Source organism: Arvicola amphibius, chromosome 14 (genome assembly GCF_903992535.2).
Source record: "Arvicola amphibius chromosome 14, mArvAmp1.2, whole genome shotgun sequence".
Classification (NCBI taxonomy): Eukaryota; Metazoa; Chordata; class Mammalia; order Rodentia; family Cricetidae; genus Arvicola; species Arvicola amphibius.
This window is the reverse complement of record NC_052060.1, coordinates 3,674,759-3,694,257: the sequence shown is the minus strand read 5'-3', so window position 1 is coordinate 3,694,257 and position 19,499 is coordinate 3,674,759. Positions and strand designations below refer to the sequence as shown.

The following is a 19,499-nucleotide window of genomic DNA, read 5'->3' as shown; positions in this document are numbered from 1 at the left end:
GCACCCCAAAATGGGAGATTTCCCAGGAATCCCATGCTGGGAAAAGGAAGCTGTCCCCGCCACAGGAGGACTTTGTGTCTAGAAAAGAGGTTTCTGACAACTTTTCAAACTGCCTTACAGAATGAGACTGAAACCCCAGGTTGGGACCACATTGAGACCTGTGCCGCCGAAATACGCACATCCTCCTCCCTTTACATAAATGACAATCTCACTTCAGAGCCCAGAACATGGACTTGGGAGTTTGCTGGGGCCCCTCATCCCTCTTGCAATGTGGCCACATTGAGCAGATCTCCGCTTGCTGCTTTCCAATATCAACTTGACCCTTTTAGTTGGTTTGCCCAGGGGAAGTGGCAGAACCTGGCTCAGGCTCAGATGATAACCCTAAGTTTGATACACTGCATAAATAAATGACTGTAATTTTGTCCTGTTTGCCAAGACCTTACTGGGAAGAGGCCTCTGGGGCGAGCAGCCCAGTGAGGTAATCTTACACAACCAGAACCTAGCCTCAGAGTCCCGCTCACCCCACCTCCCAGAGTTGCCTAAAATGTATATTTTAGAAAGCGCTGTGTTACGAATTTTGACATTTCAATTGCCAAGACAATAGTAGGAATGATGTAACTGCTGCTCAAATTTCTTAAGCTTATGATTGTCTCAAGACCAGGTTAGCTTCTGGGCCCTGTTAAAGGTACTCCCTCAATAGACAGAGACATGGGTCCCAGGAAAGACCCACAGACCCCTTACAGATTTCCCCTCTTTGATTGCACATTCTCCAGTGTTTGTCTTCACAACTGAAAACTGCAGGTGTAGACATTACAGCAGGGCTCAAAGAACAGGGTAGCACCAGCAGATAGAGCAGGGTGCAGGACCCACACGGCACATAGCCTAGGGCAGCCCACCTCAGTGTTTCTTCCTCTCCCCTCTTCTCTCTCTCTCTGTCTCTGTCTCTCTCTCTCTCTCTCTCTCTGTGTGTGTGTGTGTGTGTCTTTCTGTATGTGTCTCTCTCTCTTCCTCCTCCTCCTCCTTGAATGGCATCCCTCTTTCCCCCTCTTTCTCCTCCTGTGTTTCTCTAAACACTCTCTCACTCACCGCTCTCTGGCCTCCCACACTCCCTGGTGAGACACAATTCTATGCTGCTGGGGTGCCAGTGTCTGAGCTTTGCAAAGTAATTATGATCAGATCTAACCATGAACAACTCCAAGCACAGTATTTAGCTCCCAAGTCTCTTCATAATATAGAAAAGGGCAAATCACCAGGGGGAAACACAGTTGGGGTCACTTAACAGCATTGGATGATTTGCTATTGTATAAATATTATAGAGTGTGTTTGATATAGAAGAAACTCAAAGTAATAAAATTGTATGATATATTTGCTTAGGAGACATTAAATCACACAACATAGAATTTAGTTGAAGGAGCGCTGCTTCCAAAATGCCCCAAAGGTAAATAGTCTTCCCACTAGGCCTGTTACAGTTAAGCAAAATTTATGATGCTAGGATGTAAACGTTTGTTCACTGGATTGACCATCCATTAGACCCATCCCCAAAGAGCACACCGCTCACAGGCAGCTTGGTGGGCACCCACAGAGTCACAGCTACCATCAAGTCCTGGTCTGTTCCCTGCGCTCTTCTCAGGAAAAGTATAATTCTGCCCGGGGGGAGGGGACAAGATGGCCCTGCATAACAACTGTCCAGAAAGAACAACACCAGGGTGCTTACGGAGGATTCTAGCAACAGCTTTGCAATGCAAATTTCTCACCTGCCCAAGTGGCCAGACTTGCAGTCTCCTGTGTCTGTACAAATTGTCCAAAGTGTGACCTGGGGCTGGGGCCTAATGGAGACGTACAGATGGCAATACATGTAAATGCATGAGCCTTGGGTGTACCAGAAACCAGAGGCCTTGAACCAGACCAGCGACTCACTGCAATGAACATCTGCTAGTAATGCTAATTAGACGAAACATTGCTCCCAATGCCACAGGATGGATAAAGAGGCACTGGAGATAGAGGGATGGAGAGGCAAAGAGGGTTTGTTTGTTTGCTCACTTGCTTTGTTTTGACTTCTTTTAAATATTCTTGTAGGGAGTGCTACAGGAATGAGGAGAGAATATGTGCGGGCTGAAAGGTGAGTAGGATTGGGTGCATGTTGTAAAATACTCAAAGAATAAAGAAATTATGCTTTTAAAAAAAGCGTAAACCTCATGTGAACATAAGTTAGTAATATCTTCTACTCAGGGCTTGGCTCTTCCAATTAGACTGTGTGTTGTTTTGTTTTGTTTTGTTTTTAAGTAAAAAGCTTTTCGTGTATTAATCTCTGGGTGTCTCATGGGGCAGGCGGATTATTTCTATAGCGTGATGGCCCAGAGCTAGGTGGCTCATGCCAGTCACTCGATGTAGCCTCGTCCTGCAGTTGAGAAGCTTCCCCAACATGAAATGTGTGTAGTTCTTGCTGGTAAAACACTGTGCTGTTTTTCATCAAATGGGGTTCTTATCTCTTTCTAATTTTTATGTGTATGAGTGTTTTTCTTGCATGTGCATGCCTGTCGCTATTGAACACTAGAAGAGAGCTTCTGTAACTGGAGCCACAGAGAGTTGTGAGCTGCCGTGTGGATGCTGGGAGTCAAACTTGTGCCTTCTGGAAGAACAAGCACAGAGCCACCTCTCCAGCCCCTCAGTAAACAATTTTTATAAATAGGAGGGACACAGTTTAAAATACTGAGTAATAATAAATACATAAACCAGTAACATAGTCATTTGTTAAATGACCAAGTATTATATGCACTATATAGTTGGGTGTGTTATACTTTTATATGACTGGCAGTGTGGTGATCCTGCTTATCACAGCATCACCAGAAGCACACATAAGTGAGGCCTTGTGCCTTACACACATTATTCATCTTTAAAGAATGAGTTTTTAGCTCCATCGTGGTCTTATGGGACCACTGTCCTATACGCTGTCTGCCATTGATCAAGCGTTATTCTGAAAATAGTAAAGTTCTGAAAAGACTTGGAGAAGTGGGGAGTTCATAATGAATGCTGAGGCCCGTGGGTCCTTCCGTGGTGTGAGTCACCTGCTGACTGTCTCCCACACTCCCCAGCACTGTCCCGTGCTTGGTGTCAGTTGTCCCTGGCTTCCGCCAGGCCTAGTGACTCCATTCCCCCTTCTCCAGAGTCAGCTACCAGTACAAGATGCCGCTATTGACAATGTCTGTCAACAGAGCACATGAGGTCCCTGCTCTCCTAGAGCTTGTCTCTCAGGGAAAGTAAAAGCTCACCCAAGAGGAGAAATAAGTAGCTGGACCATTTCAGAGGGTTATGAGTTCTGCCAAGAAGACAAAGAGGACGATAGGATGGAGTGACTACGAGGGGAGACTCTGCTACCGAGAGACCAACTGGCGTGAGACCTGAGTGAGAACTCTCTCCATGAGAATGTACTCAAACACATTGGAGAAGGGTGGAGGGTTTTTCTAGGCAGGTGACATGACTTGACATTTTTGTAGTGATCATGGGGGCTGCTTCATGACAGGCAGATTTGGGAACTCTGGAGCAAAAACTTGAAGAGTACTTCGGGAGGCACTGTTGAGGCCCATTGGGCCTGGTCATTTGTCAGACACTGCTAGACCCACACCACCTAGAAGGCCTCCATCTAATGGGGGTGGGGTGACAAACAGCCAAATATAGATCCTCAGCACTGACTGTGGACAAACATAAGGAGAACTGGGTGGTAAGCACAAGACGGCCCAGAAATGCCAAGAACACCTTTTCTGTCTCCTTGACTGGGATGGGGCAAGGTGAAGAGTGGTTTCCTCAGACTGGCTTCATTTCTGCATGCCCAGTGCCATGTTAGGAAGTGTGAGAAGTCAAAGCCTTCTGATTTCTAGAGTTCAGCTTACTTTTTTTTCAACTGTGAAGGCTTTTTGTGTTTGCCAGGTCAAAATGATGGTGGTTCCCAAGCATTTTCATCAAGGGCCGATGGCTACTGTTCTATTGGCTCTGCTGTCTTCCAAGGCTGTGGTAGGTGGGTCAGCTTGACTTGTACTGTACAAAAAAAAAAAAAAACTGCCAGAACTGTCCCCCTAACAGGCAGGAGACTAAATACCCAGCACAGAGGATGATAGGAAGGGCAATACAATAGCAGAGCTACTTCAGCCCAAAGCGCAGTATAAGCCAGAAGTGCTAAGTCAATGACAAACCGTGACTTCCAGCACCCTCTGATTGCTAAGTGGCCACCTACAATCACAATCCTGTGAAACTCTACGTACTAATCAAAGTAAGGGCACTTACCCCTCAACACACACGTGAACTATGGGAAGAAGCAAGTACTAGTGAGTGACGCTAGATAAGGAGGTTTCCATAAGGCTCTAGGCGAAAAAAGAAATCTCCTTGATTCATTTTGAAATGACTAAAGAACAATGCTCAAGAATAACTTCAAATCTGGGGCTTTGATTCAACAGTTGCTGCCCGGGTTTTATTCACTTACTTCTCACCGTGATGCCTGTCTGAAACCTCACACACCGCCACCCCCACCCTATCAAAGGCCAAGGCAGCAAATCTCACTGCAGGAAAGCGAAGGACGGGAAGAAGCACTTGCAGAATGCTTATTGCAACAAAACAAAGCAAAAACAAACGCTGGTGACATTAAAAACAATCATTTGTAATCCCGGGAGGGCAGAGGCTTCAGCTGAAAGCTAAGGAAATCTGGATGAAAAAAATAAATAATGTATTAGTGGTGATCAACCAGTTTTAACAAATACAATTGTAGGAGCCAGCCATGATGAGCTACATAGATACAGATCACCCAACCATTAACACCTGCCAGAGTAGGACTCAGCAGCCATCAAAAGTTTAATGGAGACCTGAGTCTCGGTAGTTTATTCTGAAGCAATGCCTGGTTGCAGGAAGAACCACAAACTGAGATTATCTGAGCATCACCCAAGAACAGACCATCCAAAGGAAATGCCTAACGTGTTCCAACCGTTGTACATAGGATCACCTGCCAGCACACTCACCAGGACACCCCTAGACAAATGTCAGCCAATCAGCAGTCCTGAAGCTCAGAAACCCGTCGCCCCCGTCTCTACTACTATAAAAACCCAACTGAGCTCAGGGCTCTCCGTTTATTTTAATAGGTTGGACATGCAGAGAGACCTAGTTTGTAAACTTGCATAAAATAAAGGCTCATTGCTTTTACATATGGGACTCAGTCTCCTTGTTGGTTTTGGGGGGACTTTGAGGATCTGGGCGTAACAGTAATATATGTTAAATGACATAAGAAACCAAGCTCAGGTTTGTGGGAACTATCTGTGGTACCTCCTTAATTTTTGTATAAATCTACAAGAATCCCCATTTGTTAAGAAGTGAGGAGGGAGACCACTTCCTTTCGCCAGCAAGATGTAGGACTCTCAGTTACTTTTCCAGCACCATGTCTGTCTGCACAGCGCCACGTCCCGCCATGATGATAATGGACTGAACCTCTGAACTATAAAAAAACACCCCAATTAACTATTTTAATTTATTTATTTTTTATTTATTTTATTTAAGAGTTGCTGTGGTCATGATGTCTCTTCACAGCAAAGAAACCCGAACTAAGACAGAAGTTGGTACCAAGGGCCGGGGTACTATTATGACTGGACTGACCACGTTTTTCTTTGGAGGAATTTGAACTTTGGTGTTAAGTTTTTTCGGCTGACAAACCTTTCCACCAACACAATAATTCAAATCAGGCCAAATCAAACCGAATTAGGAAAAAAAAAAAAGCCCAGGTTTAATGGATGCCAGTGCTTCCAGGTGGCCCTTCAGGACAACACGAAGGGAGGGGGAGAAAAACTGGAAAGACCTTGTGTTTGTGCTCTGGGGGCAGTTTAAATAGCCTGTGGGAGTGGTCTTGACCCTCTCTGGGGAGGGGGTCACTGTTTGGCAGGCTTTCTCAGAGGTGGCGTTTGGACTGAGGCTACTCCCAGGGGAGGAGGCTTGAGATGGAACTTTCCACCCAACATTCCAAAATGGGTGCCAGGAGCTGGGGTGAAGCCCCCAACCAAACATTTGGTACCAACTGTGAAGCTTCAAGTGCTGCTTACCGGCCGGAACCAGAAGCATGGAGGACGGTGGAGTTGAGAGTGATTTGAGCTAGGGGGTTAGCTCAAGAGGGTTCAGAGGGGAAGAAGTCTAGTGTGTTGCCTAGAGATCATTCCTGTGATACTTTGGTGAAGAACGTGTCTGCTTTTTCCCCTTGTCTACCTGAGGCTAAAGAGAGGAGTTTTGGATTGATTCTGTTGGCAGAGGAAATCTCAAAACAGCCTAGTATAGACTCTTTCATGTGTTTATTAGTAGTAATACTGACGAAGATTTATAATGAAAAGGAACAAGCTGAGCAAATAAAAATATAAAATGCGCCTGGCAGTGATGGCACTTTAATCCCAATATTCGGGAGATAGAAGCAAGCAGATCTCTGTGTGTTTGAGACCAATCTTGTCTACATAGTTCCAGGACAACCAGGGCTGTTACACAAAGAAACCCTGTCTCAAAAAAACAAAAGAAAGAAAGGAAAATATATATATATATATATATATATATATATATATATATATATATATATATATATATATAACCACAGATTGAGAAAAAGGGGCACCAGGAAGTGGAATAAAAGCTAAATCTTGTGTTCAAGGAGATAAACAGATTAAGAATGGAATAAAAGAAATGGTGACCTCAGGACAAGATCCCACCCAGGTGAATTCCCTACTTGTAAAAAAACAACGAATAACAATTTAGAGCCAGGTGGTAGTGCACACTTTTAATCCCTGGCCGAGGCTGGTAGATCTCTGTGAGTTCAAGGCCAGCCTGGCCTCCGTTTCTAGAGCAGCCATATTTAGACAGTGAAGGAAATTATCAAAAACAGAAAGGTGGTGAAGATGTAATTAAAAAAGAGACCACGTTTCAGTTTCAGCAAGCAGCAGAACTTGGCAACTTTGCCCACATGGTTCTGGCTGTAGAGTCAAGGACAGAAGAAAGGGGTCATAGAATTGTCTCTGTGCCCGAGGAAAGCCGCTGAGGCAAGCATGTGTCAATGGTGTCCCTGAACAGAATCCCAGAGAGGTCATTTCATGAAGCTGTGAAGTTGAAACCTGGGTTGCCTTGGAGACCCCAAGATGTTGGAGATACCAGGGCAGTGGGATACCTACCGAGGAGAGCTGCTAACTGCTAACAGCCCAAGAGAAAGAAGTATGCTGTCGTCAACAAGGCGAAAGGAGTTGGAAATCTGAAGAGCATTTGACATCAGACATGGAGATGCAGAATGTGGAATTTGCCCAGCTGGTCCTAGGTCTTGCTTTGGTCCAGTGTTTCCTCCCTGTGCTCCCTTTCCTGTGTTTTAGAAAGGGAATGTATATCTGTGCCATTATATGTGGGAAGCATGTGGGAAAAGAAGAAGTAAGGTGGTTTGGGGCACTGACAACAAGCCAGACACTACCTTGCAAAAAGACTTTCTTCAGCCATGAGTCAGCCTTGGGTCGGGGCGGGTCAGGTGCCTCTTTTGCAATGAAGAATGAGTTTGGAGAAGTGGAGCAACTTTTCCAAGTGTCAAACTCACCTATGTCCAAACCTCTGTTGTTCAAAACTCCCCAAGCCAGGGTAAGCTTTTATTTCAGAAAATAATACCAGCTCAACCTTCTTATTTAATGGTTTTTGTAAGACATAGACATTCTTCTCTCAGACCCAATCTTTATTTCTCCCCCAGTCTTTATCTTAATATTCTTACTTATCTTAAAATTAACTAATTTCCAATTTTCCTTTTAAAAATCCTGTCCTCCTAGACAGGCGTGAGTCCTTGCTCTCTGCAGTTGTGTAAGTAGTTGACTTCTGAATTCACTCGCATGTCTTCTGGTTGCCCATTCTAAATCCTTAGACTAGGTTCTAGCAAATTGCATCTTATAAATTAAATGGCATGCACAATTATTGCATTATGCACATTATCTAATTTGATTTTTTAATTTCCATTTAAGGCATCTGTTTGCAGATCAGAAAATGAGGACACATAACTGTGTGGTGCTCTGAAATACTTTAATTAATACACAATTGCGTGGTGCTCTGAAATACTTTTAAACTACAAAATCAACTGACCAAATAAAAAAAAAACAACCTATAGGTCACTGTGTGAAAACTGCTATGCCAATTTCTGGAACAAAGTAGTCCAACGGCCACCCTCTCAGACTTTAGAACTGCATGAGGCCATACACTTTTTTCTGCAATAACACTGAGGTCACCATGGTGAATAAGAGCAAGGTACTGAAGTCAGCCACAAAGCTGCATGGCTCCATTCAGGGGCCAGGGGTACCCTATCGATGAGAAGCCATGGGCACGTACTTGGGACTAACTTAGAGCTAGACATCTGTTGGGCATCTCTGAAGCTCTAGCTACTTTGCCACCTACAGGACGATTCTCACACAGGTTTAAGGAGAGTTTGAAACAACAGTGGGAACTAGAACTTGTGGCAATACAGTCCCTCAGAACCATCCAAAGCAGACGGAGTTTCATCTGCATGTGCCCCATGATAATAGGAACAGATAGTCTCCAAAAGCATTCCTTGTGTTTCACACACAAAGCACACTGAGATCACTAGATCAGGAAGTCATGTGAGGACCGATCCCTCTACTCAAAGCAAAGCAAGTTAATTCCGTTTGCCCCCAGACATCCTTGGATCTGATGACCAAGGTTTGTCTCTCAGATCACTGTACGCCTGGACCAACAGAGCTCTCAGGGCTTGACTGTGGAGCCAAGGCCAGAACACAGGCCAGGAAGTTCCTATAACAAACAGGCTATCTGGGCCTAGAGCAACGACCTCTTCCAAAATCCCCTCTGTCCCGTTAGTAAATTACCACAAGAAGTCAAGAAGGGCCCTTAAGCAATCCCATTGCTTGGAACCATGAGGGACATCTGCTTCTGGATTTCTCCCACTGTTTCTCTTCAGTGCCTAAGAAATTTACCCATGCTCAGCAGGAAGTGCCACAGTAACAAAATGCAACCATATTCTGCAGCAGAGAATCGGGGTGTTCGGATACCTACCAAGTTCCATGAGTCTTGATGGTCCTAACAGACGAGGTTATAGTAGAGATGTCTCCTCTAGAGTCAGCAACAGGCTGGATACTGCTTTCCCAGGGCACATGTGGCTATGCCAGGTATGAGGACACACACAGCAGAACAGACGGAGTCAGCTGCTGGTTTGTTCCTGGAAGGGAGCCCCAGGCAACCATGTGATAGCCAACTATCAGCCTTCCTAGTTCAGATCATTTCGCACAAATACCTCCGAATGCAAAAACCCCAAACAACATGTTCTACCTGAGTGTGACATGCGCCCCACAGAGAATACATAAGTCAGTCTAGAATTATGAACTTCAGCCAGGGAATGCTCATTTCTAAGAGTCTCTAGTCCAAAGCCATGTTTGGATAGTGGGGTAAGACTGAACAATATACTTACCTTACACACCATTCGCAATGTGTAAACCTGTCTAACTGTATGTCTATGTTCCAGGTAAACTGTACTGAGCTGTCCTTTTCCGATCAGGTTGTAGATAGCTGTCAGGATTCCCTCCCGACTGACTGACGGTGGGCTGCATGTATGCTGTTAGCATGTGGGAGGTGCTCCAATGGAGAGTGGCTAAGCCAGCAATGCTTTGGATCACAGAACAGACTGGAAGGAAGGTTCCTCACCCGGGGGGGGGGGGGGGGGGGGGGAGTGGAGAATCCCTCAAGAATTTAAGTAAATAGAAATGCCAATTTTCTTGTTCCATGTGCAGGAAATTATCCTACTCTGAAAGATTGCTTACACCAGAAAAGAGTCACCAGGACTACAGGCCCTGAGGCGTCTTGGATGGAGTCCAAGAGACAGAAGAGAAGGCCCCAGAGACAAGTTCATTGGCACCTGCTTGGTGCCCTGGGCAGCAGAGGCACTGAAGGGAGAAGACAGAAAAGGACTAGAAAAGCAAGCAAAGGGAGGGATGGAAGCGTGACCCTGTCAGTCAACTGGAGATGCTCTCCAGCACCGCACACAGTAGACAATCTCTTCCACCCGTGACGAGCATGCATCTGGGCCTCGCTGTGCACTTGCCAGACTAGTTAGCAGTTGTTCAAATTTCTTGACCCCTTTGGTCTTTTCGTAAGCAAAACAGACATCAGGATTCCTTCTCTCACAAGGTGGCTATGAGAAACACATGAGTTACACTGCCTTAGTGTCTCAAGCAAAGGTGAAAACCTACCACAAGCACAGTAGGCCTATGCCAGAATGTTCTTTAATTTTTGAGTAAAAGAATCTTCAAAGATCTTACTTCTAAAAAGACGAGTAGACAAAAATACTCAAAAGTACGTGAGGATGAGAAACACATGCTCGGATTCTTGAGTCACTGAACTTTGAACAAGGTGATGGCCGTGGTAGTCCGGGGTTTACCATCTTGATCAAGATGCAAACTACCCTGCCCTGACCAGCAGATAGCAAATCTTCCCTGTTTATGTGCTGAAACTTTGCAATCAGACACACCTCACAGAACCCTCTCCTCAAGTACCAAAGGACGACGGGGAACAAGACCCACTTTCTTCCATACAGATGACGGCAGGAAATAAGCGGCCACCATTTGTCTTTTCTTGGGTGGAAACTACTTTTTTTCCTTCACATCACTGTGTAGCTGGAACCCAAGGAACACTGGTCGCTTGCCTAGCCCTCTTTACCACTTGAATTTGGAGGCCAGCAGATAGGATGAGGTCTGGACACAACCAAAATGGTTCATTTCCCAAGTAGAATTTGTGCAGAGGCACCCCACTAGAGTAAGCTCTTGTGCTCAGCTTCTGGGGACTAGCTGTCCAATTCAAGACCCTCTTTATACCTTTTTGTACCATTATTACAATCAGAGGGATCTTGGCTGAACTCAGCCTTGGTTGGAGAACCTGGATAGACAGGAAAATTGCAGACCCCGGAAATCTCAGTGGCCGGATCTGCCTCAATCGGTGAGCCAAGGTATCCTCTGTGGTTCAAGTGTTGCATGAGATTTCCTGCCAAGCCACTTTTTCTCAACTTCCCACTGCCTTCTTCTTCTTCTGCAAATGAAAGAAAACGGGAGGCCAAATCACCGTGTTCCGGGCCACAGGTCCTACCTGACTCTGCCCATTGTTCCTATGATGGGTTCTGTTATGATAATCCCAGCCCACTCCTTCATGGAGCATCAGGGGCCTGTTTCCCTTACTTCATCTTTCCCTGTCCAACCATGAGTTTGGAATCAGTTGTTGGTAGCTTTGTGTTCATCTAATTCTTCCTAGCAAGTGCCCCATTCACAGGGCAATCTGGACCACCTTCCCAATGGTTCATCTAGGTGTGCTCAGAGAAAGCTAACTCACTAAATTTCAGCTAAAGGCAAGCATTACATGCCCTCAGATATCTAGTGACCGCAAGTCCAAAAGGGAATTTCAAGAGAAATCCAAAGCACTAAGACAAGTCCTCCCACCCCATCATACACACACACACACACACACATACACACACACACAAATACACACACAAATACACATACACACACACACACACACACACCACCACCACCACCACCACCACCCAAGTAGATAGGTTGTGCTCTTCTGCGTATTCCAGAGCTGTTCTCCATACATCAACTCTCTCAGTCCTAAGTGGGACCTGGGATGTGTCTTGGTGAACCCAGAATTTCTCCAATCTTTTCCCTGGGCCACTTTGACACTAGCTACTCACTTTTGAATTGTGCATGAGAAGAACATACAGCATGATAACAGGAGTCCATCTCCAGCTTGGCTTTTCCTCGTCTCTGCATTACACAGAGTCTTCCCCGCTCGTGCCTGAGAGAACGGTGAAAGGATATATCCATTCATAAACCTACACAGTGCCTTCCCCGCTCATGCCTGAGAGGACGGTGAAAGGATATATCCATTCATAAACCTACACAGTGCCTTCCCCGCTCGTGCCTGAGAGGACGGTGAAAGGATATATCCATTCATAAAACTGAAGAAAGCACTTTACTCCGTACCTCTCAATTCCCTGTTAGCTTTTAGGAAGGGAGCAGAGAGAAGGTTGAAGAGAAAGGCATGGATTCTAATTGGCTCCTCCTTCGTGCAAGATAATTTATTAATGCCAACAGTATAGAGGGGATCTGAAGAAAAATCTTAGCTCCTCACCCCACAAAACAAAGCAAGATGTCTTCTTTTAAGGCTCTTAAGAGAAGGGGCAAGTAGAGAGAGGGCAGGTGCTATGCTATAAGGAAATAGGCCAAGTCCCTTGTGTGGCAAATTGGATGGAAGGAGCCTGCTCACCCTGTGATGCGGGCAGCAGCAAGTGTCTAGACCGTTCAGGGCACATCTGGGAATAAGTGTTCACAGAGCACTGGGCCTGGGTAATGCGGCACATGGGGTGTACAGGACTAGTCAATGCCCGACAGTGAGGCTTGGCAGCAGTCGGGCTGCCTTTGACCCGGGCGGCAGAGAGGCTGGCTGTGTTCCTGTTTCTCTACCTGTGTGATGCGGCATACCCACTTCCTCTTATGTGACTACATTCCCGTACCTACGGAGTCCCAGTCTTTCCTCTTAGCAGAATGGCTGCCCAAATATTCTGCTGATAACGAACAGGGTAAACAGGAAGGTGGCACAGTTCCCTCTCCATTTGTATTTTGTGTCTAAAACAAACAGCAAGTCTAGTGCTCAGAAACGATTCATCCTACTGGCAGCCAGTACTTTACCGGCCTTTAGGGAACAGCACGTTCTTGTGAATCCCGTTGTAATTAGTCCCTACTCTCCTACTATTGGACATGAAACACATCCATATTTCCCAAAGAACCCTCACCTGGTCATCTCAGGGTCAGCTCCTTTTTTCAGCTCCGCTCAGAGACCCAGGGTCTAACAATGATCTGAGCAGGGTAACGGCCCAAGAAGGGTCCCTGCTGCAATCCCACAGTGGCTAGGCGGCCACTTCAGGGCAGACAAACTTCAAGCCGGAGTCCACTTCCCAGGGATCAGGACACCTTTAGCTTCCGAAGCAAGATCAAAGGGCTGTGGGCAGCAACTGGAAACTGAGCCAACCCTTGGGAACACAATTCTTCCCAAAGGCTCTACCCACCTATCCAAAATACAGCCCACAACAGTCCACCTTGTATGACAAAAAGCCAACAGCTAGGACTGGCGTTCTCAGGCTCGTCAAGTCTTTGACACTTGGCTAACTTCATTGTTATGAGAGTGTGTGCCTGCATGAGCCACTGTGAGCGTGTAGAGGCCAACTCCGTGGAGTCTGTTCTCTACATCCACCTTCACATGACTTCTGAGGGGCCAACTCAGTTTCTCAGGTCTGGTACAGATCCATCTTTGACACTTTTGAGAATGTGCTGACAGCTGTGGAAGAACGTTACACACACCACACACACACACCACACACACACACACATACACACACAAACACACACACATTCAAAATTCAGCATTCCTCTTCAATTCAACTTCAGGGGTATATACCATAAACACTGGCTACATCACTAACCCTAGTCTGATGATTCTAGAAACAATTCTCTATCTTCCGCATCACTAACACACAAGTAAGAACAATAGAAAGTTTCCCAAGCCACAGATCAGAAATACAGTCCAAGGGCTCAACTGGTAAAGTGCTTGGGGCTCAAGCCTGAGAACCTGAGTCTAATCCCTGGTGTCATGTAAAGGTGGAAGGTGGAGAGAACCTGACCCACCAAGTTGGCCTCTGAACCTCGTGTATGTTACCGCACACACACACACACAATTATTATTATTATTATTATTATTATTTTAGTCTTTCCTGTACCTTTCGCAACCCCCAGGCTTGGCCCTGGTCACACATCCCATGTGCCAGCCCAGTCTGGTCAGCTTACCTGGCATTAACCTGCCTTCACCACCTGTCGGCCTTAAGTAGGGTACCCACTCTGTGCTCAGGCACAGTCTGGTGAGTTCCTCAATTGCTAGGCTTTCTGCACGCTCCCTAATCCCAAAATGTATTTCAGGTCGCACATTCTGTACATCAGCCTGGTTTCGTCAGTCCCACCGGCACTGTTCCAAACCCCGAGGCCTTGCTTCACCTCTGCCCTAGCCTGGAGGAAACAATCTCTGAAGAGAAAGGGAAGCCATGGAGCGATGGAGAGTCTTTACCAGCTGTGTATCTGGTAGTGGTTTGATACACAGAATATCAAAGAATTAAGAAAAAAATCTATGGATCTAAATGAATCATTCTCAAAAGAAAAAATTAAAATGGCTAAGAAATATCTCAAAAAGTGTTCAGCTGGGCAGTGGGGTTGCGTTCCTTTAACCCCAGCGCTTGGGAGGCAGACCTTTGCCTCCGGTGTTGCCTTCTGGTCCCTGCCTTGAGTTCCTGCCCTGACTTCCCTAAATGAGGGACTACAAGTTGTACTCTAAAATAAAATCTTTGCTCCCTAAGTTGCTTTTGGTCATGATGTTTTATCACCACAATAGAAGCATCAACAAAAGAGAAATTGATGCCAGGTCATAGAGTGCTGCTCTGGCAGATCTGGCCATGTTTTGGAAAGCACTAAAGAAGGACTTTGAAATTTGGGGCTAGGAACGCCCCTGGGTGTCAGAGTTCAGCAAGCTGTTGTGGGAACTGGGAAGTTAGTGCTGATGGTGGCGCAGAGGGTAGAGCAAGTGTTGAGGCACAAACACTCCGCTGGGACCATTCAATAGTGTGAATTAAGCTCCACTAAAGTGAAACCTTTGCTTTGTTTGGAACAATTGATGCTGGGGCTAAGAAGTTAGCTGTGATTAAGAAAAGACCAGCATCCCTGAGGTGAAATCTTCTGGGAAGTGTCTTCTCAGGGTCAGCACACAAACTGGCCCAGAGGGGCCAAGGCTATACCTTATGCAGGCACCAAACTTGGTAATATGGAAGAATTTCTCGGGTGGTATTGGTTTTGAAGGCATGAAGAGATCATGAAAAGCAGCCAAGACTTGACGCTGGAGAGGCCAGGGAAGGTCATTGGTGAATTATGCAGCCTCAGTTGATGTAGAAGCTCCAGGACTAAAGGGGTCAGAGAAAGAAGACAAGACTTGGCACCATGTGGCAGGGTCATAGTCCCTGAGGAGAACCAAGAAAGGGATACTGTTGAAAAAACAGCCTCACTGCAATAGAGACCCTAACATTTTAGAGATGCTGGCACTATGGGACAACCACCAAGGACAGCAGCAGCCGTGGAGCCAGGCTGAGCCTAGGAGATGAGCTTTGTGTGCTACAGTGGGCAGAGCCAGAGGAGTAACTCAGGCCCTGTGGAGCCCAGGGGGTTGTGAGTGACTCCCAAACATTAAGCAGTGATTCTTTACTCTGTTGGATTTTGGGTTTGGTCTGATTTGATTTCAACTATGCCTTAGGTCTTCCTTCTTAAAGTAATAAAGTATTTAACTTACTTTTTTTATTTTATAGGGACTCCCAGTTAAAAACTTAGGAATTTTAAAGGGACTTTGAATATTTTAGAGTGGATTTGAACACGGAAAAAGACTTTGGATGATTTAAAGAGACTAAACTCATAAAGGCTTTTAAAGTTATTTATGATTTATATTGTGATATCCATATTAATATGAGATCGTGGGAATAAACAAGAAAGAAATGGTAATGGTTTAACAGTTACATGTCTGTGTGTAGAACCGACAAGGTGTCAGTTGTACTGGCTAGTTTCATGTCAGTTTAACACAAGTTAGAGTGATTTGAGAAGAAGAACCCACAATTGAGGAAATTTTCCCACGATATTGGTTTGTAGGCCATTTTCTTGATTGACAGTTGATATGGAAAGGCCAAGCCCAGTGTACACAGTGCCACTCCTGGGCTGGTGGCCCTGCATGGTTTAAAGAAGACTGAGCAAGTCATGAGAAACAAGCCAGTAAGCAGGCCTCCCCCATGGTCTCTGTATTAGTTTCTACTATTAGATGTTTACCCTGACGTCTCTCAGTGATGGACTTTTACCTGGAAGTATGAGCAAAATATATCCTTTCCTCTACAACTTGCTTTTGTTCATGGTGTTTCATCACAGCACTAGAAGCCCTAACTAATATTCCTCCTTTAGTTATTGGACCATGGGGTTCAAGCTAATCCCAAAACAACACAGACAGCCGCTGTTGCCCTTGGCTGGCTCCCAGAATTTGAAGGCAAATGCTTACTGCCGGAAACACCGAACATAAGATTTAGGGCAATTGATCCGAACCTGACCCAGAAGCCTCCTCTCTGAAGACTAGCTTCCATAGTACAGGAAGGGATGATAACAGCTGGCAAGGGATCATATGTGAGGCCTTCGAACCAACATGGACTAGTATGACAAGATATCTCCAAAGGTGTAATAGTGGCCCTTAGTATCAGGGCAGTAACCAACAACCATCTACTGACCCACCCAATAGGCGGAAAATCATGCCCATATCACAATCCTAGCCATCTACCTGCGGTTCTTGGACCCTAGAGGAGAACATACAGCTGCCATTTCTCTAAACCAAAATTATTTCTAAATATTCTAGATAGTTACCCTTATACCTAGAGGTAAGTGCAGCTCTCACCCCTCATTAAAGAAGCAGGGAGCCTTACAGAAGCCGTACCCGGTCAAATGCATAAAGAGAATAACTGAGGTTGGGTGCCCAGCAACAGCAGATACGTTTGTAACATCACAGCAGAGGGTTCAGAAATGTGAGCCAGAGAGTGAGAGCATCTGCTGTGAGATTTTGTCTTCTGCACAGGACAGGAAAGCTGTACCCTAAAATCTCAACAATGACTGCCTAAACAAAACCTGGACACTCTGACACCAACTGGCATGGCAATACGAGCAGCAGAACAGAGTCCCGCCCCTAGATGAGGAACTACAGGCAACTATTCACTGCTGGGAGGGAAAATCAATTTTTACCAAGGATGAGCCTCCTAACTGGATACCGATACCAAGTGGTCACCCCTAAAAACAACACCAGATTAACAGGATTTATTTAAATGCTTAGTCATATATGTATTTAACAAGTATATTTAAGGAAAAAGAGGCCATGAATTTGAGAGGGAGTTGAGAGGGAATATGGGGATGACATGGGAGAGGTTGACAAGGAGAGAAGGAAGAAGAAATGATGTAAATGCAGAACACATATGAAGTTTAAATTTTTATTTAAAAAATAAAAATAAATTTTTGAATTAAAAAATTAATTCAGTTCAATGGCTAAGCTCTGGTGAAAGGTCTCTGGCTTTCTCATTTTATCAGGCCCTAGCAAAATCCACAGATGTGGTAATGGGGAGTTAGCCAGTGCACAGATGACCAGAGACCCAGCAAAATCCAGAGATGTAGTGATGGGGAGTTAGCCAGTGCACAGACCAGAGCTCTAGAAAAATCTACAGATGTAATGATGAGGAGTTAGCCAGAACTGTCCTTTGAGCTTTAGAAATGCATTGACCTACTTACTCATTTCTATATTTTTAATTGAGGTTGGGGTGTTGGAGTGAAAATGAAAATGAACTGAGATGTGCTACCAGATGGGACTCTACTGGCGCTTAAGGTCTGACTACAGACCATCCACCTGCCACAGAAAATCAGTCCTCTCCCTCCATCTCCCTCCCTCCCTCCCTCCCTCCCTCCCTCCCTCCCTCCCTGCCTTCCTGCCTTCCCCTTCCCCCTCTCCTCTGCTCCTCCCCCACTCCCAAATGCACACCCTTCATATCTATCCCACTAATTTCTAAAGAGTCACAGCTAAGACATTTAGCTGACACTACGCTATGTCCTAGCACCCCTCTGGTTCCAAATCTCCCATTTGGAACCAACCAGCAAAACTATCAGGTCTAAGTTATAGACTTTAAAAAGTTTTTTTAAATCCTAGAACCACTGGCTCAAACTTCAGAGGTCAAAAGAGACTCATAACAGTTTGGAGAATGGTGGGGAGAGGCACAGTCGCTGGGAAAGGGACGGGACTGAAGGATCACAATCAGCAAGGACAAAAACAAAGTTTCCCCCTCCCAGTTTTTCAACCCTTCCTTCACCCCCAGTAAAGGCAACAGACTCCGAGAGGCCTGAGGTATGACAACTTTATTATTCTGTAGACATGTCCAGGGGCCCAGCCCCGGGCCAGAAGCTCTGCTACTCCTTGTGGCTGTCTGCATGGGCTGCCACGCCCATCTTTACCAGGAACACAAGGAACTCCTCGAAATTAACTACTTTGTCCTGATTGATGTCCAACTCTTTGAACACGGTTTCAACATTCTTCTTCTGTCAATAATGAGAGAGAAAGACAGACCGTAAAGATTTTAGGGAAAACTCAGCAATGGCTATCTGTAGATGAGCAAAGGCTACCATCTGTAGCATCATCAGAGAACCCCAAGAATGCAGCACCTCCTCACCTCCATGTAATGAGGACACTCAGTAGTGACGAGTTTCTGAAAGTCGTCCTTGTAGAGGGCGTGGTTGTTCCCTTTCACCAAGGAGTACTTGTGGAAGACTTCAACGATGTTTTCCAAAGACTTCTCCAGTTCAGACAGCATGACTGCTAAAGATTTGCTCACCTGAAAGGAAGAGCCCCAAGGGATGAGTGCTGCAGTTACTCATGGCGGAGTGAGGACTGAGTGGATGGTCACAAGGTTGGTGACCCAAGAAGTAGCTTTGGCCTGGCCTGTGCCACCCAGATTACTAAAGCTGGTAAATGTCTCTCTCTCTTTGATGAGAAGGGAAAGATGGAGAAGGGATAGGATGGAGGGGCTTCAGTATACACACACACACACACACACACACACAAATTTAACAAATGCCCCACCAAACACTGCCTGCCCTCTTCTATTAGACACTGCTAGAAGGCTCCACTTCTTCCTCACCCTCATTCCACTTCCTTCATCCTCAAGCATCTGATCCGTGCTGCAGACTTTCCCAAACTTCCTCACCTTCTCAGAGGATACTCCATCCCCCACCCCTCCCTACAGGAAGCCTGCAGTGTGAGATAGACTCCCACAGCTCTGCTTACCCAATGTCCCTGAGACAGAGCTGACAAGGATGTGTGAAGCTAAGTGTCAGCTGCCTTTATAGCAGAAAGCTTGGCCAGCTGCCCACAGCCTCGGGCTATGGAGACAGCACTCTTCCCTTCCAGAGTTGCCACAGCCTCGGTTTCCCAACCGGGCCCATGTGTCAATCACTGATCACAGTAGGCATCTGAGTCTGAGGAACTGGGAGTGTTGGGACAGAGAAGACATTTACCAGACAAGAGTGCCCAGCAGGAAAAACCAAGATGGGACATGGCAATGAGTCCTTTTACGGGCCCCTGGCATCCCATCCCCCACGTTCAGACAGATTCCCAGTCTTCGCCCTCTGCTCTATTGCCATGGCTGATCCATTACCTTTGTATCCAGCCTACCATCTCTGAACTGAACTGAAGGTGGTGTTGCTGCAAGAGCGTGGGTGCAGAGGAGAGACAGCTTCTCAAAGTACCAAAGACCTCAGAAACATTAACGCCGCTCCTAGGTACTGGACTTTAGTGCAGTTTGG

General features: G+C 45.8%; 1 protein-coding gene across 1 annotated transcript; it reads right to left on the bottom strand.

Moving 5' to 3' along the window:
• Positions 1-18,041: 18,041 nt before the first annotated feature.
• Positions 18,042-19,060, bottom strand: LOC119801448 (protein S100-A8-like). Its single transcript, XM_038312060.2, has 3 exons — positions 18,982-19,060; positions 18,368-18,529; positions 18,042-18,236 (listed from the first exon to the last, which is right to left on the bottom strand). The coding sequence occupies exons 2-3, from the start codon at positions 18,506-18,508 to the stop codon at positions 18,108-18,110; spliced, it is 270 nt and encodes an 89-aa protein (XP_038167988.1). The 5' UTR covers positions 18,509-18,529; positions 18,982-19,060; the 3' UTR covers positions 18,042-18,107.
• Between the last annotated feature and the right edge of the window lie 439 nt (positions 19,061-19,499).